The following is a 25,772-nucleotide window of genomic DNA, read 5'->3' on the forward strand; positions in this document are numbered from 1 at the left end:
CGCTGTGCTGCTCTGCTTTGAGACAGAGTCAGGTTAAAGCAAGGAAGCCAGAGAAGCATCACCCCACTTTAAAAAAAGGAAGTTATTAACTAGTATAGTAATGAGAACTATGAACTGTTCTTTTCTTTTAGTGCCTCTTGCTTTCATGGTGGTATAGGTAAGTCAAAAATAGGATTGTAATCATGCCATTATTTTCTCTCTAACAGAGACTCTGGTTGTTGGTGGTCACTATTCTGAAAGCTTCTTTCTGAACAAATTAATTGCTAAGCAAGGACTTTCTGCTTTCACCCTAGACAGAGAGGGGAGGGAAAGGTTAGAATGATGAAAAGAGAGGGGAAAAAATTTAGATTAAATTTGTGAGTAGAAATTGACTAGCTGCCTGGAACTCTTTTGTAAGATAGTTAAGTCTACATCTTGTAAAAAATGACAAAATATACAGATAACAAAGCATCCATAAGCTTTTCAGATCTCTATCTGAAAGATCAAAACTTAGAGCATATTTGAATTTCTCAGGCTGTAAGGTCTCTTTGATTATCAGTGCGATAAAACACAAAGCATGCATCTAACAGCATGGGTCAGACATCTGCTATTCCTAATAAACTAATAGTCAGATCAATCCAAGAATAAAAAGGCGATAATGAATATAGACAGTAAACTGCAATCCTAAGCAAACTTATTAACAAGTCCTCCTATACATATACATACCCTATACATGTTCAGTTATTCTGAACATTGATGGAACCGGATTGTAAATACCTATATAACATAGGCTGAAAGGCGACTCCACATGCAGAAAAACTTAGGCCATTTTCCAGCCCAATTAATGGCTCAGTCTTATGTGCCATTTATGCCACTGGAAGAGGTGTTTCAGATCAAGAGCAAGTGCAGCCTGGCCATGCTACAGGCAGCAAGTATATCGCTGGCACAGGTTCAAGCTGACCCATTGCAGCAGCAGCGGGTTACCCCAGGGGAAGGGAACAAATGTTCCCTTCTCCTGAGGAGGCCTCAACATGTCAAAACTCCCCCAAGGGATACAGCAGACATTATACTGGAACTACTGCACTGCAATGCAGGGACTTAGGTAAGATTGGTCTGTTAGGTAGTTCCTATTGAAACCAATAGGTTTCAATGGGAGGGTCACAGTTCAATCCTATAGTATATTTATTTGGAAGCAAACCCCAAAGTGTTTGATGGGACCTAATCCCAAGCAAGTGTGTACTGATGTGCAATCTTAGGCAAGTGTGTAAATTTCTCCTGCTGTAACCAGAGACTTAGAGGTGCTTTACTTAAATTAGCTTTGTGCTACATAACTATAAGTTCCTGTTGCAAAGTTCACATTTCTTACCTCAAAGAGTCGCTCATCAGCATCATCAAAAGGTTTCCCATCAAGCCTGTTCAACACTTGAGCTACCCCTTTAGAAAGAGTTAGCAAACATAGTCCATGTTACAACTTTATTTATGGCATCTGCTATTGTTGCTCATTCCAATTTGCTCATCAAAACAGTTCATAATTCCAGTGAACCCCAGGGGAACACTTTCTGGCTTACACCTGAGCACATGCAGCTACACAGAATGGTGGATTGCCTTTTGCAACCACTGTAAAGCACACAGCACCTCCAGAACATGAGTACTGGCAGTGCAGCAGGTCCACAGGATTTGGCCCTTAACTGGGTTGTCATCAGGTTTGGCAGAACCTTCATGGCCCAAAGGTCACACTGGGTTATGGAAACTGTATGTAGGGATGCATGCTTATTATAATTTCCAAAATAACATATGACATTCTATTTTTAAAAGTTCTGCAGTCCATTTTTTTTTGGAACATAACATGCGCTGTCTAGTTTTTTTGGCAGGGTGGAGACACTCATTTGCGATTTGGAAGAGTTCTGAAAAGGAAAATAGCAAGCTTTCCTTTCTTGTTCTCTGTTGTTTATATGCCCTTGTTACAGTTTGCTTGTTACAGTGCACTGGAGGCCTAAAAGGCTTTTGAAGTGCCAGGTATGTAGCGAACTGGAGGCCGAGAAGACTGAGTGCCCAGGTATGTAGCATGGGACCCTTTCGGCCTGCAGAATGGCCCTGGAGGGCAGGCAGGGGTGGAAGTGACAGTGCAACGATGCAGCCCTCTCAAGTGTGACACCCGGGGCTTTTGCCCCCCTGACTCCCCCGGACCACCACTGTTATGCATACTTATTATATGTTGGATTGTTGTATGCTGTGGTGTGTGTTACTGTATGTTTAAGGTATTGTGGGTTTGGGTTTGTTAATTTCAATTGTCTTAATAAATAATTTAAAAAATTTAAAAAATAATAAGTTTTGTAAAATGGACAATTAATCAGTACGTAGTAGTAGTAGTAGTAGAGGTGGTAGTAGAGGTGGTAGTGGTGGTAATATCCATGGATATGGGGCCCCCAGTACTAGTAAAACAATCACTTCTGTGTAATTTTTGTGTCTACATAATCATGTAGTTTTTCATCATTTTGCACAATACTAAAGTTTAATTTTCAGAAATACAAGATAAACATTTCACATGCAGTTACTATTTTTTATTTATGTTTGACTATAGACAGAAAAAAGGACTAAAACACAAAATAATCCTTTGCTTATTAATGAATTATATCTTACCAATTATTTGGTGATTGCTATTCCATATAGGCACACAGAGAACAGATCTTATATGAAAGCCAGAAATCTGGTCAGCCTAAGATATAAAAGACAAGACCTTCAGTAACCGGCAGAGGTGAAGTTAGAGCACTGGCTAAGCTGAGCACTGGCAAAGGGCTCATGCCTATCAGAGGGTCTACATGACTGTCCTGACCCCCTGAACCCTCAGTACTGGTAGCAGAGGTAATGCCCAATGTGCCAGGAGGCACCTTATGAGGCCCAGTCCTGGGTTATAACTGGGGGGTTACAGCAACTGGATGCCAGAATTGGTCATTTGTATTACGTATGCTTTGGCATTCCAAGAACCAGAAAATCATAGTAAACATACATAGGTTGTGTTACTTTCATAACAGAAGTAAGCTGGTTGTACACTGGGTTGTACCCCAAGGAGCAACTACAGAAGGAAGCTGGCACAAGTGAACTTCCATGTTCCCACTGCAGCACAGCAACACCCTGCACCCTTGTTCTTCAAGGCCAGGGAATTCTGTGCAACAGAATTTTATGCAGTGCAGAGACATGAGCAGATCAGCAAAAATAATTCCTCTCTACTTGAACAGAAGTGCCTTCTGTTTATGCAAAAGGTATACCTGGAATATAATCCACTGAAATAAGCTCAATGAAAACACAAGGCAAAGACCAGCTTCTTTTTAAAAGGCTTTTCAGATTACACTTTGCTGATTCTATTTTCATTCATTCCTGCTTTAATTTTGTTTGTTGCTTGATTCAAGATGGTGGTGCCCAGTTCTCCCAGGCGCTACCGTCTTGAACCACACAAGATCACATGTGATTCAGGATGGCAGCAGCCAGGAGAGGAGGGTGATGGCACCACAGTAACAAGGAGCTATGACTGCAATAAATTTGGCAACTGCTGGATTAGCGAATTATTCACTGAAGTATATTGAAACAGGAAGATCAAAACTTTCTTTGACATTTAGATGTAGCTCCAGAGGGGCATCAAGAAAAGCAAATTATGAGGGCAAATACAGCACCACTTCACTTTGCTCTTACTTCAGGAAGAAATTATGTGGTTTATTAATAATATGGTTTGTCTCTGTAAATCATTCTTTCTAAATCCTAACTATGGAGATTAAATGTCTGTTACAAGAGGCTCAAAAATTAATTATTGCTTCTTCTGCCTCATGAGTCACATCAGTCTTTCTTCATATAAGTTAAGGCAGCATTTTTTATTGATGCATGCTTTAAGTAAATGTGAAACAAATATAAGTTAGCTGTGCTACATATTAATCAGGACATGGCATATTGGAACGATGACTACAAAACTAGCAAGACTATGACATGTTTTACATCTGCATATCTTTTGGCAGGAAATATTCCCCAAGCATTAATTACACTTTCTGAAAAAGCTAAATAAATTAAATCCAGCAATTTCCCCATAAACCAGTGCTGGGGGATGGATGGACATTGTTTCACATATATATGGATTTTTAAAAAATGGTTATGATGATTTGGAAGGCACTCGTCGAAAAGTTTCCTACAAACCGAAGACTTTATAAAGTACAGCAATAGAATAACTCCATGCATGCTGCCCTGAACTCCTTGAAGGAAGAAAGGGATAAATAAATATTCCCTACGATGGTTGCTGCCTTCCATCCCATTCCTTATGCTTTTCAAAATCTGACCTTCACCACTGGAATGTATGCCTTTCACCACCAATCAACTCACTCCTAGAGCATACAAACTATTATTTTTAAAGTATGGCACAACACCTATTTACATAAACTATCATTTAAAGCGGGGGTATCACACTTGTCTTGTTCAGTGGGCAAATAGTATTCATGGTCACTGGAGTACTGGGGAGGTCAAGAGGGTCAAATACCAGGGGGAACCACACCTATGGGGGTGCCGCTGCCATCCACACCCCCTACTGCCGCCTTCTTCGCCCACTCTCCCTATCCAGAGGGAGGCCATACACAGTCTCCCTGGTTCTCAGAAAGCCTACTACCTCCGGAGGACCTTAAGACATCACTTCTGGACATTAGAGTGCCTTCCGAAAGTCTAAGTGACATTAGAACGCCCTCTGGAAGCCTTAGAAGGCCTTCTGAGGACTGGAGGAGACCACACACAGCCTTCTCCAGCCCTCAGAAGGCCCCTGGATGCAACTGGCAGGGTTTTTTTTCTTCAATGGGGGAGGACATTCTGCAGTCCTGGCCCTGAGCAGCACAGGAGTCAGTGATCATCATTGAGGTGCCTGCTGAAGTAATGTTATTAAGCAGGAACTAACATTATTAAGCAGGTGATGACCTGAAATAATCACTTTTTGTCACTTAGGAACTTATTAGCTTCAAATGACAGAAAATATGCAAATCATAAGACAATATTTTCAAGTTATGGGAGTGAAATTGACTTCATGGAACCATTTCTGCTGACTTCAGTAGTATCCCTGAATGTGTTTTGTGTCTCCCTAACACAGTCATGTTGCCAGTGAACGACACTATACTATCTTCATGGCAGTGAACCCTAATACTGATTGGCCGAACTGGTGTGATCAGGGAATAAAGCAATCTGCAGGCCAGATTCTGTTTGGGAAGAAAAATTGTGAGATTGATTGGGATTCAAATGTTGCACTAGCTGACGCTGAGGGTTAGAACAGAGAGGTTCTACCTTAGAGGCAGGGAAGCTAAGGATTGGGAACCCCAGGCACAAGGAGCCTGAAGGAAGGGTGCTGAGTAGCCCAATGAGCTGAGAAAGTGAAGCTCAAATGAGACTTTGGCTCAAATGGAACTGAAGCAAGAAGGAACTAATAAGAGTGGAAGCTTTGGAGAAACATAACAAGACATGAAGTACCAAAGGGTTGCATGCTATGGAGAAAAGAGAAGAAGGCTGGTCAAAAACAGTGAGGCTAAAAAGAAGTAGATAGTAGCTGGAATCTGAGGAAACAATAGCAGGTAACAAGTCAGAGCTGAAAAAGGAAGAGTCAAGGATAAAGTAGAACTAGGAAAAAAATATATCCTGAGTATTTAGAGACAGGAGAAGCTGAAAGAAAGTGAACTGGAAAGAGAAGTCTTGAGAACTGGGAACTGTAGCTAAAGTAAACAAGGGAGCAAAAGCACACTAGGACCCTCATGGAAATCTTGCCAGTTGTGATTTCTACTGTTATTGTGAGCTGACAATCCTGAGGAAGAAAGTGGGTTCAGAAAACAGGGTAGATGGGCAGAATTTATGTATTGATTGGAATTAACTTGCAATAATTATTTGTCTTCAGGCTTCTGATAATTAATAAAAGGATTAGTGTCAATGACTAAGGGCCGAATCCTAACCAGTGCGCACCAGCTCACTACTGATGCGCATTGTTACAAATGTGCCATAAGGTACGTCTGCAGGCCCTAGTGCTGGTGGAGCACTGGTGCTAGCCCAGTGCTGGCTGGTGCTGGGCTAGCACAGACAAACCACCAGAGTTTCGCCAATCGTATGGACTGCCAAACACTAGAGAAGTGGGTGGGAGTGTGGGGGGAGGCAGGGAGGAGACATTCCGGGACAGGGGGAAGTGGAGGGAGGGCAGAGAAAGGGTGGGGAGGGGGCATGCTCGGGGAGGGGGCGGGGCAGGAGGGAGGTGGGTCTAGTGGAGCTTCACTCCACTGGATTCTGAGCCTCCATGTTGAGCTGTTTGCCCGGCACAGAGGCTCTGAATTCTATGCCGACCCTCGGGTTGTTGTGGAATTGAGTAGCCCCATTGAGGGGCTACTCGCTTTACCCAGGGGAAGGGGATGAAAGTTGGTTTCTCCTGAAGAGGTGGTTGCGGCTACCTGGGGCACACTGGATGCAGCAGCAGCCATTTTTGGCACCACTGCAGCCCTGTGCGCTGGGCAGCTCAGGCTTGGGCTGTAAACCAAATGGAGGGCATGTTAGGAAGCAAAGTTCATTCAGCAGGAAAGGGCACTTCTTTCTGCATATGCTGTATCATAAATATCTGGTCCATCGACAAAATAAACCTTCAGCCAGTACAGCACCTCATAAACAGGATTAAGATCACAGCCTAAGGTACAAAATGTAATCAAAATCCCTATGACTTTGAGCATCAAAAGAATAAAAAGGTTTGCAATTATATAGGCGGAAGATGTCTTACGTCTGCATCAAAACGAGGATCCTGATAAGCATCACTGATGTTCACTGGGAGGCCGGTGGATGCTACGAGTTCTGCAATGCTGTTATTTACAAGCCAGTCTGAATAAGATGAAGATGATGACGACGATGATGCTTTCTCCATACTGTCTTTGAAACTATCATAAAGACAGAGCAGAGAAAGAAAAGGGTATAGTCACTGTTATTTGAAAGCAAATCTTCATAAATGCTGAAACATAGACTTATAATCATGTTTACCTATAAAAATTGAGGGCAACTCAATGGCATTAGGAATAGAATAATGCACAGATTAGTTTTATAACAGAATCATACAACCCTAGGTGTTGAAGGGACTGTATTTCAAAATGTCATCTATTGAGGGATACACTCAATGTGCTCAAAGCATCTCTGACTATGCATGACTCCACATTATTATGCAATTTAGCTAAAAAAAACACTGGATGTGTTGCACTTCACTGGATGTGTCACAACCCAGAATGCCCTGCAATTTCCAGGCAGCGCTACTGCGTGACCCACTAAAAATCAGGTTGCAAACCAGAGTTTGAGAACACTGATCCACAGGCTTGCAATCTGGGTGTGCTACTAGAGCTGGTCTTGAACATGGATATTTAGGCGGCAGCTGTGGCCAGTTTTTTTAAAGTAAGGAATTGGTCTGTTTTGAATTAAGGAAATGTACATTTTTTGTTAAATAACAGCCAATCCTATGCACGTCTACTCAGAAGTAAGTCTCATTAGAGTCCATGGGGATTACTCCCAGGAAAGTGTGGAGAGGATTGGGCTGCCAGACAGTTGCATTTTTGTTTTCTGATTTTTTTGGCCATAATTTTTGATAAAATTGATATATTTCACTACGGTTTTTTCATTGCGTTCTGCTGTAAATTACGCATCTAATGTTCTATAACATGATGGTATTATTCCTACAAACTGTGATTTTAGCAATTTAGCAATTTGGGTCACTGGTAGTGTCACCTCCCGTGTGAATCACTCAGTGCGGTCCACACCCACCGCACACTACTAGCGATGCCACTGTGCGGCATTGCAGGCGAAAATCTGAGTGAACCTGGGAAGGTGGATTGAAGCCAGGAAGGGGGACTGGATATTGGTAGAGCTGCTGCCACTGATACCACCTCCTTCCTGGCTTTGATACACACCTACATCCTGATTTCTGCCCTGTTCCTTCCCTTCTCCCACCCCATTCCTCCCACACCTCACCAACTACCCACTCCCCAATGCTGACTTACTGATAAGTAGGCTTTTCTGGAGACTGCTGGCACATGACTGTGGCCACTCACTACTTGGGACAGGGGCCCAGTTATGTGGTATCATGGGTTGTACTTTGTGACTGCCATAAAACCTTCTGCCCAGAACAAACGCTCTAGCAGCACAGTGGACCTATAAGATTGGGCCACTGATAACATCTCATCTAAACTACTAATACATTCTTTGTGGGAGTAGGTGTGAAACATGTTCATAGTGCTTGTCTTAGCTGCAGCTAGGTTGCTGATGGGAACAAGATGCAGGAAACATGCAACTCCTTTATTAAAAGAGCTACACTAGCTCCCAGTCTTCTCTGGGCACAGTTTGACCTTGAAAGTCACAAACAGTTTGAGACTGAGGTATCAGAAGGACCACTTGCTTCCATACGAAGCTGCTAGTTGCTAAGATCAGCAAGACAAACTCTGCTCTATGACCGACCAACATCAGATGCACATTTGGTTGCGATGCAGGAGAGAGCCTTCTATCTGACTGGGTTCAGGTTATGCAACTCTCTCCTGAAGAAGGAATGCGTCACCCCTTTCGTCTGGCAGATTTTTACTGCCTAGTTAAGATCTTCCTGTTTTGTGTTTGTGCAACCTGACTGCAGAATTTTCACTTGGGGTAGAGTTTATACGTAAAGTAAACCATTTCACAGCTTGTTTCTTCACAAGTCACTTCAAATGTATATGGCAATAAAATATTTACGGCAATAAAATATTCAAGTTAACAGAGTTGTGGGTTTCACACCTATACACATGGCTAGATGATCACTTGTGCTCATCTAAAGCTAGGGAAGGCACTGGGATACAGGTAACCTGTAACCTTGTATGCTCCCTTAAGTATCCAGTGGGCCACTATGAGCTACAGGAGGCTGGACTAGATTGCTTTTGGCCTGATCCAGCTGGGCTTTTCTTATGTGCTGGAGTTCCATAGTGTTGGGAGGACACAGGGAAGCAAGATTAAAAATAAGTATTATTTTTTTCCCTTTTTTTAAAGTAACTCATAAGCATATATCAATGTAATACACTCTCTTTTTTGTGTTTGTGTTTCGTTCTGTTTATGTAATAGAATAAAATTTTTAAAAAAATAAGTATTATTTTCAAAATAATAATCAGGCTACGTTTTATCCTGCACAGTTGCAGAAACTAGGTTTGCGCAGATCTAATCAGGAGCCTTGATGGGAGGCCCCATATATCGGCAGAAAAGAAATAAGTAATTTTTAAAAAACAAGTACATCACAAACCAACAGGAACATGCCCTGCTGGTACAACTACATCCCACACAGCAAAGACAATGTCAATACATGGGACATCTGGGGGAAGTCACATAGTAGTATTATAATTTATTGTCATCTGAGTGCAGAGAAAATGCAATGCTCTTGGAACAGAAGTATAACATTGAGGGATGACAAGCTAACTGTGCATGACAAATGGGAAACTGTGCAATAAACTGAAAATGTAGAAATTTCTTTTTTTCAAAAATCAAGTCAAAGCAACAGTATTCCATCCAGCAATCAACAGACACTTATTAAAACAAGATAAACAACAAGTTATAATGCAAAACATGAGATCTAACCTATTCTCAGTATCGGCACTGCATTTTGGAGACAGCAACTCGAAGGATTTGGTAAATTTCACCACCTGTCATGGCAAAAAAAAAAGTGTAATGAGTTTCAGATTTTTCACGCAACAGAATATAAAAATACATATACTGCTGATAAACAATAACCACACAGCAGCTCTCAATGCTCACTCTTTTAACTCTGATTAAATAATCCTGAATCAATTCCAATCTTTGATGATTGTTAATACAGACCAGAACCACAACTTTAGGGTGTGTTATCAAAGTGAGTTTCCTCTTAGCACCCCAATGGCTTAGCACCCTAATGACTCCTGCATAGCCTGAATGGTGAAACCTGTTTGCATTTATAAACGTACACTTCTTTATTACACATGTCCCACTTTTCTTCCATGATGGACCACAAAATAATGTGCAAAGAGTGCCTAAGCAATCTCCCATCCAGGTAATTACCAGACCTGCTTGGCTTTAGCAAGGCTGTTCCATCATGTGTCTTCAGAAAATGCTCTGGAACATCATAAGAGTCTACAGCTTAAATTTCAGAATAATCAACAAGAAGTTCCCCACATACTGTGTAGTATCCACACTCCAGCTTTCTGGAACAGGAGGAAAACACCCACCTCTTTTCTACTCTTTAGCTATCCTGACAACAGGAGTGAAAATTTGGAATGTTTGATTAGAAGTTTTTGTGGTTAAAAGCGTGGCTGCCCGGCATCTCCAGTTAAAGAATCTAAACTAGTATGGTTGGTAAACTTCTCTGTCTGGGGCTTTAGATAGCCACCATGAGTTGGTGTGGAAAGGCCAATGATCTGATTTTACGTGTAATTAATGCATATTCTAGCACAAATATATGTAAAAATATGTCTTTGCTCAAAAAAGAAAATGAATTTTATGAATGAAAATGTATTTCCATTCAGTTCCACCTGATGAAAGCAAAAGCTGAAGAAGTGCATTCAATCAAAAACTGTAACATGAAATGTTGGATTACAACTCTTCCACTGCTGACTTATTCTGGCACTGCAGGGAGCTCATTATGTACTTGTACCCCCAAGAATACTTGCCAGGACCTTTAGGGTTACTCGAAAAAGAATTGAATAATGGTGGGAAAAGGCAGATTTGTATTTGAATGCCTTGTGGGCCTGTCAAGGCAGGAAGAAAGGCAGCTAGCTAGCTGCAAAAGCCCCACCAACTGCTAATTTTTGTTCACCAAATTGTGTATCATCAGATATGGATCACTAATTCAAAACATATTAATTTGAAATAAATTTGAAGCAACTATATTATTATAAACATTTTGCTAATATGAGGGGTTCAGTTTATGGAAATGGGCTGCAAAGGGGTACATAAATGAAAAAAACATTGGGAACCACTGTGCTAGATGAGTAGATGAACATTTTCCACCACATGATCATTTCTCAGCACCAGTCAGATCAGTACACAAGCAGTAGACTCTGAATTATCAGAATGACAAAAGTCCATCTTCCAGGTTACAAAGATGCAACCATGGAAGGTAGGGATTTGGGCACTGGCCAATGGTTTATCAAGCAACTTCAATTCCTAAAAGATAACATCTAATCTTTTCTGAAAAGAAGTACAGGATATCCCAGTATCCATGGTTTCAGTTATCAGTGGGTACCAAGGGGTCCTTTCAAAAGACAGGGATCATGACAGAGAACATTAAAAATCTCTTTGTTTATTTTATCTTAGAATGGATTGCTACCAGGAAGAAAATACATCGCATTGCATTCTGGAAAAACATTGGGGGGAAAGAAGGAGCCTCCAGCAACTAGGACGAAGCTGCAGGCAGTCTGGAAGGCTGCCAGCAGCCCTGAAAACAAAGAAGTTTTGCTGTGATGTGGTAAACAAAGCTATTTTAATATTCCCCTTCGTGTTCTCAATGATCACTCAAAATCTCATAACAGTAAGTTCCTCTTTAATCATCGCAGACACTCAGGCATAAGTCGACCTCACAGATAAGTCGAGGCAGGTTTTGAGCCACAAATCATGGAAATTTATATGACCCTCAGATAAGTTGGGGGTGAAACTTAGGGGGGTGTCTGACTCAGTGGCAAGGTCATTTGGCACTCGGGGCCCATAAATTTTTGGCACGTCCCATACAATGAAATAAAAATTAAATAATATATTCTACAATTAATTCAAATAATTATTAAGAAGCAATAATACACTATCAATCTCTTGCTATGAAATTCAGCATGCTCTGACCTCACAATTTAGTCCAGTTATCTCCACTTTTGACTATTGAAAGAGGGTGAGGTGAAGGAAGACCACTGGAAATAAGGCAAGAATTAGCAGCCATCAAAGCACCTATTCCACCTAAAGGAATTATTCTCTCTCCTGACCCTTTCAAAATTTAATGTATTACTAGTGAGGATCAAGAAAATACTCAGAGATAATTACTCAAGCATAAGATTATCCCCCTCCCCGGTGGTTAATGTAACATCAAAAGCCTCTAGGAACACATATACAAGAATTTAATTTAAAATATCCATATTATAATAAACAACAGACAACTAGCAAGGCTGCAAGAACACAACGAGTAAAAAGCCAAAGTGTGAAGTACAATAGAGCAAGCCAATAAGATTATTCACACACAACCCCAAGTGGGGGTTGGGGACCTCAGGGATGGCAATTAATCCCTTACTTCTCCCCCAGGAGGGTTTCAGTGGCTCCTGCATGGGCACAGAATGCTGCAGTGGGATCTCAGAGGCAGCTAAACTTTGCTGCATAAATGCCTGATTGCCTGGGGCTACTGCAGAAGCAAGCATGCTCTCCTAAAAACTTACCACATAAGCAGCAGTTGCAAGTGCTTCATAGGTCCTGCCAGCATACAGCAAAGATCTCTGGCTAAAATACCTGTTGCTGCAGAATAATTCTACTTTAAATTATATTCTCTGCTTTTCCTGTGTTTTTCATCTTTGCAAGGGCTCCAGGACTCTTCCACACACAGGGAGATTGCTCCTCTCTCTGCTCCTCCCCACATACACAAATCCAGAGACTTTTCTCCTACAGTCCAACTTCATTGGTGAAGATAGGGAGAAATGGGGTTAGCAATGAGGTTTGCAAAAAGCTTTGCAAGGGAGAGATTGAAGTGTGACTGTATACAGTAAGGGGGGGGGAGGTGGAGAGGAAAACCAGAAGAGGGAACAGACTGGGAGGCCAATCCTAGGCATGCCTACTCAGAAGCAAGTCCCTTAATAGTCCATGGGGCTTACTCCCATGAAAGTGAGGACAGGATTGTAGACTTAACTGTTTTAAGTGCTCTCTCTCTCTCTCTCTCTCTCTCACACACACACACACACACACACACACACACACACAAACTTTTCCTTTTATAAAAGTTAACACTTTCTCTTCCCCCCACCTCTCCCTCCACCACTTCATTAGTGATGAATGATTATGGGGAGAGGGGTTAGCAAGCCTCAGCTTTGCAATAGACAGTTTAAAGTTTGGATTCAATAAGGGGGGAGGGGGCAGAAACAAGAAGGAAAGAGGAGATGGACTCAACCCTGTCAATGGCTTGAGAAACAAAGGTACAGCCTTTTGCAGGCTGCCTCTCTCGCTCTCTTCTATTTTTGTAAAAAGATCACTCTCCCCCCTTCCCCCACTCTGTCCAGCTTCATCTGTGGGGAGATGGGAAGGGGGTTAGCAAGCTGAGTTTTCCAACAGAATGCTTGAAATTTATATACAGTGGGGGAAGGGGGGAACAAGAAGGAAAGAGGAGATGGACTCAGCTGTTTCAAATGACTGCTTCTCCCTCGCTCGGAAGCACCCCCTCCCACACATGCACACACAGCTCATTGTCTCCTGCACGTCCTGCTGCCTTGGGTGCCGCTCCAGGATGGCTCCGTGGGCGCTACTGCTGAGCGAGGGGGGCAGCAGATGGCTGCGTTGGCAGATGCCCCTGCCCTGCGCAGCGCATCGAGCTCATGCAGCTGGGCAACAGCCTGGAGGAGCACATGGAGCGCTCAGTAGCAGCAGCCTGCACAACGCCTCCTCGCTGCGTCCCACGATCGCTTGCTCCCTCCTTCCCACCCTTGCTCCCACAACAGAGATTGGCTGGCTGGCTGGCTGGCTCGCTTCCCCCCACCCTCTTTGCTTGCCTGCCCCAGAGATAAGGCGGGGCAATGATTCAGGCTGCGTTTCAGGGAGGAAATTTTTTGCCTTATAGGGGAGTATCTACGGAAAATTCTTTCCATTTCAGGAACAGTCTTTCTGCTACCATTGCTCCTAGCAGCAATGTTGGGAACAGCATTAGAGTTCAATAAAACAGGAACAGATACAATTTTCAATCATGTACGCCCCAAACTACATTATTGACTATGCCAGCCACTGCTACATTGGTGACTGAGACTGGAGTTAGGACTAAGCCACAGGACTGCCAGTCAACTCAAAGCTTCCTATGCACTCCTATTCACAAGCAGGTTTCTCCATATATTTCAGTGCACAGGAAACAAGGAAGTACATACAATTCTCTCTCTCTCTCTCTCTCTCTCTCTCTCTCTCTCTCTCTCTCTCTCTCTCTCTATATATATATATATATATATATATATATATATAGCAAAGCAGTCTGTGATATCTTTGCACTTACATGGCTAATAGAATAAAAATATTGATTTTGACTGCAGTCTTCCACTGACAGTCCCATACTGTAATAAATCTTAAAACAAACCTCCAAAACAGCATTTCCAATCTTGTCTCTTAAGCTATGTGCAAACTTCTCCAAAGAGACCACACAGAGATATTCTGGTGAAAATAAAATCATGTCTCCCCATCCATTTAAAAATGTCAGTAACTTGATCATGTCACACACTCAGAAAAATGGCAACACAGTCCTGACTACTAGCAAAGCAAGTAGGTTTAGGGGAAAAAAAGATTATTTTAACAAAAGTTGGATTCTTAGTGGAGTCTGCAAGAAAAGCTTACAGCTCATGTCAGAGTTTCATTTCTCTAAAATTGATCTGTCAAGATGTTAGCTGTTTCCAGAAACATAAATCACATATTTGATGAAACAGTAATATTGGACCAACAAGACATCACTGAAATGTAAGCTACTAAAATTCAGATCATACTATGGTAATCATACTAAATCACACTATTATAATGCTACCCATACTAATCATACTAAATCATACTATTGAGTACTTACCCTGCGATAGGCAAATGCCCTCTTATTCCCTGACTGCGGAGTTTTCTCATAAGCCTATGGTGAGGAGGGACCATGTCAAATGCCTTCTGAAAATCGACATATATAATATCAACAGGTTCACCCGCATCCATATGCTGGTTGACCTCATATAATTCGAAAAGGTTCATGAGGCACAACATACCCCAGCAGAAGCCATGCTCCCTTAGCAAAGCTTGTTCTTCTATATGTTTTAAGATTTATTTTTGATGAGGCTTTCCACCATCTTACCTGGAATAGAAGTTAGGCTGACTGACTTGTAGTTTCCTGGGTCCCCTCTCCTGCCTTTTTAAAAGACTGGCATAACATTAGCTAAAGAAGTTGGACCTCAGACAGCTGAGTATGTGATGAACCATTGGACTGAATTTCAGAGAGTTCTCTGGATGCTGATATGTCCTAGGTTCTGAGATGACTCTGTATATTCAAGTAGCCCACTGGCTCCTGCTCCCTGAGAGGTCTAATCAGGTTCCCAAAGTAGACCAAGACTTTCGTAACACACTCTAATTTTCCTGACTTCTAACACTTTGCATCTTACTTGATGGCTGCCTAAAGACTAGCCCTGACATTTTAGTTGCTGTCTGGAATACCTTGTTGAGACTGTTCATATACAAGTTCCCTCAGTCTCCAGTTGAAGACATGTGGCTGCTTGGGCATCTCAAAACATGTCAGTGCCTGGTAGCTGGAGCTTTCTTGCTCCCATTTGTTTTCCCCTCCTGCCTTGTCAGTGCTTTGTTTTTGTAGGATAGGTTGGTAAACATCAGAAAATTGATGTTTGCTGCTTGTTTTGCTGCTTGTGATACCACATCACCTCTAGCTTTGATGTTCACTTCCAGTAGGCTATTTGTGGCAGAGAACTGCCATGGCTGTGGGGCTCCCAACATCCAGTACTAACCAATAAATAAGTAAATATGTATTACTTTGTTTCAGGATGTGACAAAGACAGATCCTACCCACCCACACACACACCCAAAAGGTTCTCTGCATTTCACCTGATTACTTCAGAGCAAAGCTTCACTAACTGGTCCGGTTTGGGTCACCTGCCATTCGGTTCTTTCTGCCCCAGAACTGCCTCTCTCAGAGACCATTCAACCGAGTTGTTATAACAATTATAAATATTATGAAAGAGTTGGTACCTGAATTGCTTGTGTGCACTTCCTTTACCATTCCTTTTTCCTTTTATATTGCACCTATTGCACCTAAGTCTACAAGCAGGTTCTATGTTGGGAAACTAACTTGGAGAATAAATGAAGGAATTACCCTCATTCCTTCTGAGGGGCTTTTTTTTGGTGGGGGAATAGGAAAGTCACAAAAGCTTCTTCTTCCCATTGTATTGTCCCTTTGAAACATCTCTAGAACAGTGGTAGGTAGGTATTTATTGTTACGGTCAAAGTCCAGCAAAAACAAACACACAATACCGCCCTAAAGCTGGCGGAGTTTAAAATTTCAACATTAAAATATATTCAACATTAAAATGCAACATTAAAATACAATAAAATAGCCATTATGGTATTGCGAACAAATAAGGAGTAGCAATTAAAATTTCCTCTCATTATTAATAATGCCCATCCGGGTTTTGTAAGCAGCAGCCAAAAAACTTGCAGTTGGTCTTAAAAGCTGAGAATTAGCACCTGAAAGAAGTTTTTTGGCCACTTCTCTTTGTGACAAGTCCAAGAATTTTCTGCTCAGGGGAATAATAAACTTATCTCAGATCCCCTAAGAAAATGGGCAACAGAACATGACATGTTCAAGTGTCTCAACCTCCCCTGAGCCACAGGGACACAGTCTTTCGGAGATGGGGATCTTTCTGAAACAGCCCTCAATAAATGCCAAAGGAAGAGCTCTCCACCTAGCTGGGAAGAAAGCTCTCCTCTGCCCAGGAAGCTTCTAGAGCAGTGTTTCTCAAACTGTGCGTGGGGACCCACTAGGTGAGTCACGAGCCAATTTCAGGTGGGTCCCCATTCATTTCAATATTTTATTTTTAATAAAGTACACTTGATGCTACCATGGTATGTGACTGCATTTGGGAAAATGTTACAGACCTGTACTTTTAACAAGCTACTATATATATTCTTTTAACAATGATAGTAAATGGGACTTACTCCTGGGTATATGTCTGTAGGATTGCAGCCTAGCATTGCTAAAAATTTTCCTGCTTGATGATGTCACTTCCGGTCATGACATCACTTCCAGTGGGTCCCAACAGATTCTCATTCTAAAAAGTGGGTCCCAGTGCTAAATGTGTGAGAACCACTGCTCTATTTATAGGAACAGAGACTTGAACAACAGTACTTCAAGTAGCTGGATTATTTTATTAGTTTCAGAAATAATTTGGAATCCTTTAAGAAAAAACCACAGCTGAAAAAAAGTGTCCTGTACAGGATGAGGTATCTTCATTTTGCAAAATATTCACAAAAATACATGTTGCAAAAGATACATGTTGCTTAATGAAATAATTATGTCTTGAAATGGCATTTACTGAATAGTAATGTACTAGTGCACAGAAGATGTTCCATAGGAAAAGAAGGTATCACTAACAGCCATTCCATAATTTAATTTCTGGAGCAGACAGAATCATGCCCACAGTGTTTGTGCTGCATCTGGAGGTGCAGGGGCAGTAATGGAGGTCTCCTCAATGTAAGGCGTAAGTTCCCAACCTTTCAGAGGCCGCAAACCACTGACATAAAAATTGGAATCGTCGTGGACCACATACAATCCCCCCAATTAAAAATTACAAAAAATACAATTAAATTTGCAATAATTATGGAAGATTTATTAGATTCATTATTTATACATATTTGTCAGCTGCTACTTTTGTTGCTGTCTGCAGCTGTGTTTGGTCCATTCTCCGTCCTCTCTGGTGGTCCATGGGGGAGTGCCTCTCAAGCTAACACTCCCCCATGGACCATCAAAGAGGGCAAAGAATGGACCATCCACAGCAGCAGTTGACACTTCAATGCCAGTTTTGGGCAGTCTGTTCTCCACCCTCTCTGTTGGTCTGTGGGGGAGTGCTCACTCAATGAGATAATGGAAGTGATCAAAGGCAATCTTCTTTTTCCTGAGACTTTTCGGACCACTTTTCAGGGTCTCATGGACCACAGGTTGAGAACCAGTGATGTAAGGGAACAAACATTCCCTTTCGTCAACGCTGCACTTTGGCTGTATCAGCACTGGAAAGTTGGGTAGGATTGGGCTTTAAGATGTTATGTATTTTCCAAAATCTGAATGACTACTTACTGGAGACTCAATGTCTTCAAGAAGCAATACTGAACAACGTTCACACTTTAGTAGAGTCTGGGCTCGATGCATAATTTTCTTCACAACTTTCTCTAAGTCAGTCTGTTCTTCAAAAAGGTCATTTACCACCTCCAGCAAGGCCTGCATACAAGGGGCAGAGAGCTATTATTATTTGTAACCAAAGGTAAAGAATAAACAACAGTGGAATTTTTGCAACAAATATTTATAAAAGGTATCCATGTCTCCTTGTAAATTAAATCTGGGTGCAGAAACAACAAAGGGCAACTTCAGTAAAATTGAAGTAGAATTTTCTATTTGTTTCCCCAAAGGGGCAGGATGAGAGGTCACTTTAAGTCACTTGCTTAGATATCAGAATTAATGGAACGGATTCATACAGGATCTCTTCATGTTAGCTTTAAAGTTCCAAATGACAAGTCTGTTAAAATACACCTTAATGACTCCCAAGAAAAATAACAGATGCAATCAAGCGTCACAAAGGTGAGGATCAAACTGCACATTACACAGACTTGTGTGATTGGAACTATGCAATTTTTTTTCCTTCAAAAAGCAGCTGTGGGAGGAGCGGGGGGGAGGAGGGAACCAAGCTATGACAATTCCCTGACTTGAATCATGACCCCTCCAAAAAAACTGCTATTTATCCCATTAGTCCTGCTATACTCAGTGAGATGAAAACTTTGTAAGTATGTGCAGCATTGAAATCATTGTTTTCCATGTCACTATAATTCTAAAACAAGAGATGCAAGATTTTAATTTACTTCAAAAAGGTTCAGATTCCACTATCTAACATATGTGTTTCATAACCCAAACTCTTTTCTTTTTAGTTCTTACATATCCCATGCTTTAATATAATGTACAAAATTAATTCTCCATATCAGTTAATTAAATATTTGGAGTTATACCAGACATGAATGTGATTCACTATTACATGCCTCTGCATATGACACTGGCATTATGGTTTAGCCACATCATTGAATAAATATCAAGCAAAACCAGAGCAGTAAATACTCTGAATCCTATATAAGTGGAACAAAGATAAATTGTTGTTTATGTAAGCTGCTTATCAAATAATACTACCCATTTGTATTAGCCAATTCAGATTTTTTTCTGCTTTGCAAAAGCGAATATAATTGTCTGCATTTACAGGACAAATTCTGCCATCCTATCCATACTTCTTGGGGAGTAAGTCCCATTCAACTCACTGGGGCTATCTTTGGAAACGTGCACTGGATTGGGCAGAAATTCATCAAATGCATTCACAGAGTGCTTCCAAAAAATTCATTTAAAGGCAACATACCAATAACAAGCATTATTTTAATGATAATCTAATCATTATGTTACAAATGCAGTACTAAAGAATCCTTTTGTAAAAACAACATTTGCAGTCACAATTACAACAGTAGTTTGAACTGAGTGGGTTCCAAGTATTATGCAACACGAAGTTCAATCCGACTCGTGTTTTCTTGGAAGTAAGCCTATTGAATGCAATGAAACTTGCTCACAAGTAAACACACATAAAACTGCAATCTTAATATGGTTAGTGTAAACAGAATATGTTATAACTTTCAATATAATGGCTTTGACAAATCAGTGCCTGCTTCTAAGGTAATAGTTACAGTATACAGTATTTAATGGAAGGAAATTTTGAAACTGGCAAGAGCTACAGGTGAACACGCCCTTTTGCTCCACAGAAAAAGTAACAAGTGAACTGTTCAGCACCACATTTCTTTAAAGGCAGAGTCTGATCCCATAATATGTTCCTAGCTTGAAAAGAAGTTATTTATTTATTTAAACAACTCTCTCCCCCCCCCCCCCATATGTGCATGTGGAACTTCATGCATGGGCAGGAGATGGGGGACCTGCAAACTTGCAGCATAATGGCAAATGCCAGGGCTTTTTGGCCAGGGCTTTTTTACCAGTATGCTACAGGTCACCAGGGTTGAAGACTGTGGGTGTCATGTGGCCAACAAAGTGGGCCATGAGCCTGTGCTATTCAGAAGCCACAAGGTATTCTGGGGCACTACCTGGAAGCTGCAAGGCATTGTGGGGTGCAATGCAGTCACCATAGTGACAAAGTGTGTCATGGAAGTAAAAAGAAGCACTGTCCTAGGTTCTTGGGAAGGACTCGATATTTATAAAATACCAGCCACTACCAGGTGAGCTATAATTATACTGATTATATATAACAACAAAATAATGAAGACTTACAAATAGAAATTGAAAGTCTATGGAAGAGGAAGAGCAAAGTGATCCCAGTGATTGGAGCTCTCAATGCTATTCTAAAACACCTTGAACATCACCTGAACAGCATAGGGGCCACAGAGGTTACCATCAATCAATGGCAAAGAGCAGTGTTGCTGGGAATAGCTTACATTTTGCAACGGTATTTATAGGATAAAAATCAGGCATCCCAGGTCCTTGGGAAAGACTTGATGTCTGGAAAGAACAGACCAGTCAATGACACCTACCTGACTGTGCGAAAATCTCATCATCATCATCAACCCCCAATAGGACACTATTTTGTGGTGGTGGTGGAGCTTGCGTGCTTCAGGGAGGCAGGGAACTAAGCTGAACAGGGAACTAAGCCACTCAAACCAGACAGGCCTCTGCTGAGAAGTCAGACTAAGGCTGCAATCCTAACCATACTTTCCTGAGAATAAGCCCCATTGAACAAAATAGGACTTACTTCTGAATAGACCTGGATAGGATTGTGCCCTAAATGTGTCACAAACCCATCCTTAGTATGGTGAGTAAAACAAAAGATCAGTCGTCGCTCGGGTCAACAAGGACCGTGCTGGGTGTTGGAGTTCCTGGACATCTGGTGACAAGTAGGTTATAGGACTTGGGACCACTGGCTGAGCAACCAGGGCCAGAGGCTGTAGGGTTACTGGAGGAACAAGCGTGTTGTAATTGTTGAATATCATCGGTCCTGGGACCGGTGCTTTTCAACCTCTTCATAAATGACCTGGAGACAAGGGTGAGCAGTGAGGTGGCTACGTTTTCAGATGACACCAAACTTTTCCAAGTGGTGAAGACCAGAAGTGATTTTGAGGAGCTCCAGAAGGATCTCTCCAAACTGGCAGAATGGGCAGCAAAATGGCAGATGCGCTTCAATGTCAGTAAGTGTAAAGTCATGCACATTGGGGCAAAAAATCAAAACTTCACATATAGGCTGATGGGTTCTGAGCTGTCTGTGACAGATCAGGAGAGAGATCTTGGGGTGATGGTGGACAGGTCGATGAAAGTGTAGACCCAATGTCTGGTGGCAGTGAAGAAGGCCAATTCTATGCTTGGGATCATTAGAAAAGGTATTGAGAACAAAACGGCTAATATTATAATGCCGTTGTACAAATCTATGGTAAAGCCACACCTGGAGTATTGTGTCCAGTTCTGGTCGCCGCATCTCAAAAAAGACATAGTGGAAATGGAAAAGGTGCAAAAGAGAGCGACTAAGATGATTACTGGGCTGGGGCACCTTCCTTATGAGGAAAGGCTACCGCGTTTGGGCCTCTTCAGCCTAGAAAAGAGGCGCCTGAGGGGGGACATGATTGAGACATACAAAATTATGCAGGGGAAGGATAGAGCGGATAGAGAAACGCTCTTTACACTCTCACATAACACCAGAACCAGGGGACATCCACTAAAATTGAGTGTTGGGAGAGTTACGAAACAGACAAAAGAAAAGAAAATATTTCTTTACTCAGCGTGTGGTCGGTCTGTGGAACTCCTTGCCATAGGATGTGGTGATGGCGTCTGGCCTGGACGCCTTTAAAAGGGGATTGGACAAGTTTCTGGAGGAAAAATCCATTACAGGTTACAAGCCATGATGTGCATGTGCAACCTCCTGATTTTAGAAATGGGCTATGTCAGAATGCCAGATGCAAGGGAGGGCAGCAGAATGAGGTCTCTTGTTATCTGGTGTGCTCCCTGGGGCATTTGGTGGGCTGCTGTGAGATACAGGAAGCTGGACTAGATGGGCCTATGGCCTGATCCATTGGGGCTGTTCTTACGTTCATAGGGGCCTTGGGTGCTAACCTGAAACACTTGGAAAAGCAATTGAACACCATTGAGATGAGCAGAAGTAATCAGTCAATTACAAAAGGCTGCCTTACTTGGAACAGCACATATACTACAGCGATATTTGTAATCCAACAACATATAAACAAAAAACAGCTGCCTATCCTAGGCCCTTGAGAAGAACTCAATAAGTGGACGTACACAAAGTCCATTCAAAAACAAAATGACTGTGCGAAAATTGGATGATGATGATGATGATGTGGCACAAGACGTAAACATGCAGTTAGAAGCGGAAGAATATAAATATGTATTTCATTATAAAGTTCTTAATTTGGATAGCAGAACAAAACACAGAGTTGATACCAACACACAAACACTGATTAACAAAGTCACGTTAATTAAGCACACATGATGTGGGACACTCACTCATCAATGTTAATGCTTTATTTGGAAATAAAAGGTGATTCATCTGCAAATGATTGCCTGACCTTTCAGCATGTGATGGTGAGGAACTAGCATATGAAGGAAAGAGAGATGTAAAAGTAACTAGTAGTTGCCCAAGTCACTACGTTGTACTTACTCTACTTCTGTCATATTCCTTCCTGGAAGCAGCAAACAGCTGAGCATTAGATATGGCAATCCCACAGAATGGAAGATACATCTCCATAACCTAGTGCAAAGAGAAGTTTCATTAATAGTTATTATCAAAATTCAGTGCACGTCTTCGGCCTAGTTCTCACTGAGATGGTAAGTGTGTCTGGGTGGAACTACTTCAGACTGTTGGGGATGGGGGGCAAAGATTGCATGACTGAATGTTCTTTCATCCCAAAAATATGTGTATATGTATCTTTCACATATCAAACTAGATATTGGGGGGGGGGGAAGAGACAGCAAACTTAATGGGATAGTCCCAACTTGTGAGAACCCACATTAATCAGCATTACCAACTCTGACTGAAACTATCTTGGAGATTAATTTTCCAACCTAATGTAATGATGGAAATTCCTGGAGGCCCTTTAAAAGGATTGCTTTCAGTTATCACCTGGAGATTGATGCTAACTCCTGAAGGGTTGACAACCCTATTGGAAAAACATTCCTTTTGCCCCAGAAGAAGACAATTTGCCAAAATGCATTTCTATTATTTCAGCATACATGCACAAACAAACATATGGGTACTCTTCTTGAAAACTCAAGATCCTCAAATCTCTTACAGTCTGAAGTCTGGTCCACACTCACAGCAGAATAAGGTAGACCAGGGCTTCCAAAACCTTTTAGTACTACAGCCCACTTTTTAAAATGAGACTCTGCTGTGACCCACTAGACAACCCAAAAAAAATCTAGAAAGACTTTTATTTATGAATAATAAATAAATAATTATTGGGGTCCTATGCTTCTCAGGCTGTTAGAAACTTTACATGTAGTTAGTATGTGAGTAGACATATGCTAGACCCTCCCCAGAAATGGAGTTCAAGGACTGTTCCCCCAAAACTTTGCAGTCATTCCTTCTGATACCCAGAAGGCAGCACTGGAGGGCAACATGTGCAGTTAGGGACTTTCAGGCCACACAAAAGGCTGAAACTGGGTTCATATGCAACCTACAGCATGCAAGTACTACAGAATATCAGAAAATGTGGCATTTTAATTTGGGGTATGAATAACAATTTTCTTCTGCACCAGGCAAAGGTGCTGGCAAAGTTTTTTCCCCCAAAAAACCTTTTGCAACCCACCAAAAATCAGCTCATGACTCACTGGTGGGTCCCGACCCACAGTTTGGGAAACACTGAGGTAGACAGATTGTTAGGCCAACTTTTGGGGCTTTTGTTCTCAATGCACCAAGTTTCCTGCAAGTAAAGAACAAACTAGCACATCAGGGGAGAAAGGTTCTATCTCAGGGCACCCCTTGCTATACTAATTTGTGGACTACAGAGCATTTTTTACAAAGCAAAGCATTAAAAAATGTTATTCCCTACCTGTAGTCTGAAATAATACAGTCCGTTCGACCACCTCAGGACCCTTTCATCTCATTACCACCTCATTCTACCACATGTGTAGACCAGACCTGAGTTCTGCTCACTGTAGTTTTTACACATGGAATTTCTGAAAAATGTAGTTTATGTCTTGAAAGTGTTAGCATCAGCTACTACTGGGGCTGACCTATTATTAAAGTTTTCATTGCAAGGCAAGCAACTCAAACAGTTTTATTTAATCAAAGAATCCTAAAGCTATGGAATAGTACAAAGAAACACAACAACACAGATGTTTCCAGATTTGATAGATGTGTTTTCATTTACTACCAAGGATAACATATAAACTATTATCAAAAAAATTGCAAAGAAAATATGACTGTAATGTAGATGTTTTTAATCAGAACTTGATAAACTAGTTTTGATTTTTTTTCATTCTCTTACTCGTTCTCTCCCCCCCCCCCACTTGCTAAAAATAATTCCACATTAAACTCAGCTTGGGTTAATAAAGATGAGAAGCAAATATACTAATGTTCCCAAGCATGAATTAAGAGGCAGGGAAGCATATGAATATCTACATATGGAATTAATAATTTACTGTAAATTTGATTCCTCAGCCTTGATAACTGGGGCTGCTGTCAGCTGTGCCACAAATCCAGAGGGTGTTACACCTTCAAAGGACTACTGCAATCACATGGATGCACAAAAGGGGAAGGTGACCTCTTTGAAACAGAGAGAGGAACAGTGCTATTCCAGAGAGGTTCTAACTTTAGTTCCATAAACGCTTTAGTTCCATAAACACTTTGCAAGCTCTACGTGTGTAAGCTTTACAAGAGAGATGTTGAAACAGAACATTCGCAAAATGCAGGCAGCAGTCAAGAGGGAGTTGTGGGAAATGGGATGAGCTCCAAGACTTCTCCTGTTACTATAACAGTGACATCATCAGCAGGACTGTATAGGTAAAGCCTCTCTAAAATGATTTTCAAAGGACCTTAGCTGAGAAGAAGCTTCAGAATCATCTGGATGCCAACTGAGAAGTTTGCTTCAGGGCATATGTTAATGTCTAGCATATCTAACATAATATTATACGTTAATATCAAACTGTGGATTGGGACCCACTAGATGGGTCGCGAGCCAATTTTAGGTGGGACCCATTCATTTCAATATATCAGACTTGATGAAACCATGGTATGTGATTGCATTTGGGGAAATGTTACAGACCTGTACTTTTAACAAGCTACTGTGTATATTCTTTTAACAATGATAGTCAATGGGACTTACTCCTGGGTCAGTGTGGGTAGGATTGAAGCCTAGGATTGTTAAAAATTTTCCTGCTTGATGATATTACTTCTGGTCATGACATCACTTCCGGTGGGTCCTGACAGATTCTTATTTTAAAAAGTGGGTTCCGGTGCTAAATGGGTGAGAACCACTGATCTAGGCCATTGTTTCTTTCAAGAGTTGCCTGAGGGCTGATTTGTAGCTCATCTTACATTAAGGCTACAACCTTATGTAGGCTACAACCTTATGTAACGCAAATTTATCTAGGAGTAGGTCCCACTGAACATAAAGGTACCTGTTTGTTTATTTAGATTTATGTTTATTTAGATTTATGTTTATGTTCCTCTAAAAAGCTAAGATGCCCAAGGCCACCCACAACCAGTAAAATACAATTTCGATAAATAAAATACAACAGATAAAATACAGGGGAAAAACAAAGCTATTTAAATGAAGTATAACAA

The 25,772-nt window shown here is 41.4% G+C and overlaps 1 protein-coding gene across 1 annotated transcript in view; it reads right to left on the minus strand.

Moving 5' to 3' along the window:
- The window catches only part of PDE11A (phosphodiesterase 11A), a 130,340-nt gene extending 107,601 nt beyond the window's left edge, over nt 1-22,739 (minus strand). Inside the window, exons 1-6 of the mRNA XM_066635002.1 lie at nt 22,647-22,739; nt 18,032-18,172; nt 9,592-9,656; nt 6,743-6,896; nt 2,620-2,695; nt 1,346-1,413 (exon numbers count right to left, since the gene is read on the minus strand). Of these exons, the coding sequence (XP_066491099.1) occupies nt 1,346-1,413; nt 2,620-2,695; nt 6,743-6,896; nt 9,592-9,656; nt 18,032-18,172; nt 22,647-22,733 (591 nt within the window). The 5' untranslated portion in view covers nt 22,734-22,739. The remainder of the gene's footprint in view (nt 1-1,345; nt 1,414-2,619; nt 2,696-6,742; nt 6,897-9,591; nt 9,657-18,031; nt 18,173-22,646) is intronic.
- Between the last annotated feature and the right edge of the window lie 3,033 nt (nt 22,740-25,772).

The sequence above is a fragment of the Tiliqua scincoides genome, chromosome 1 (assembly GCF_035046505.1).
Source record: "Tiliqua scincoides isolate rTilSci1 chromosome 1, rTilSci1.hap2, whole genome shotgun sequence".
Lineage (NCBI taxonomy): Eukaryota > Metazoa > Chordata > Lepidosauria > Squamata > Scincidae > Tiliqua > Tiliqua scincoides.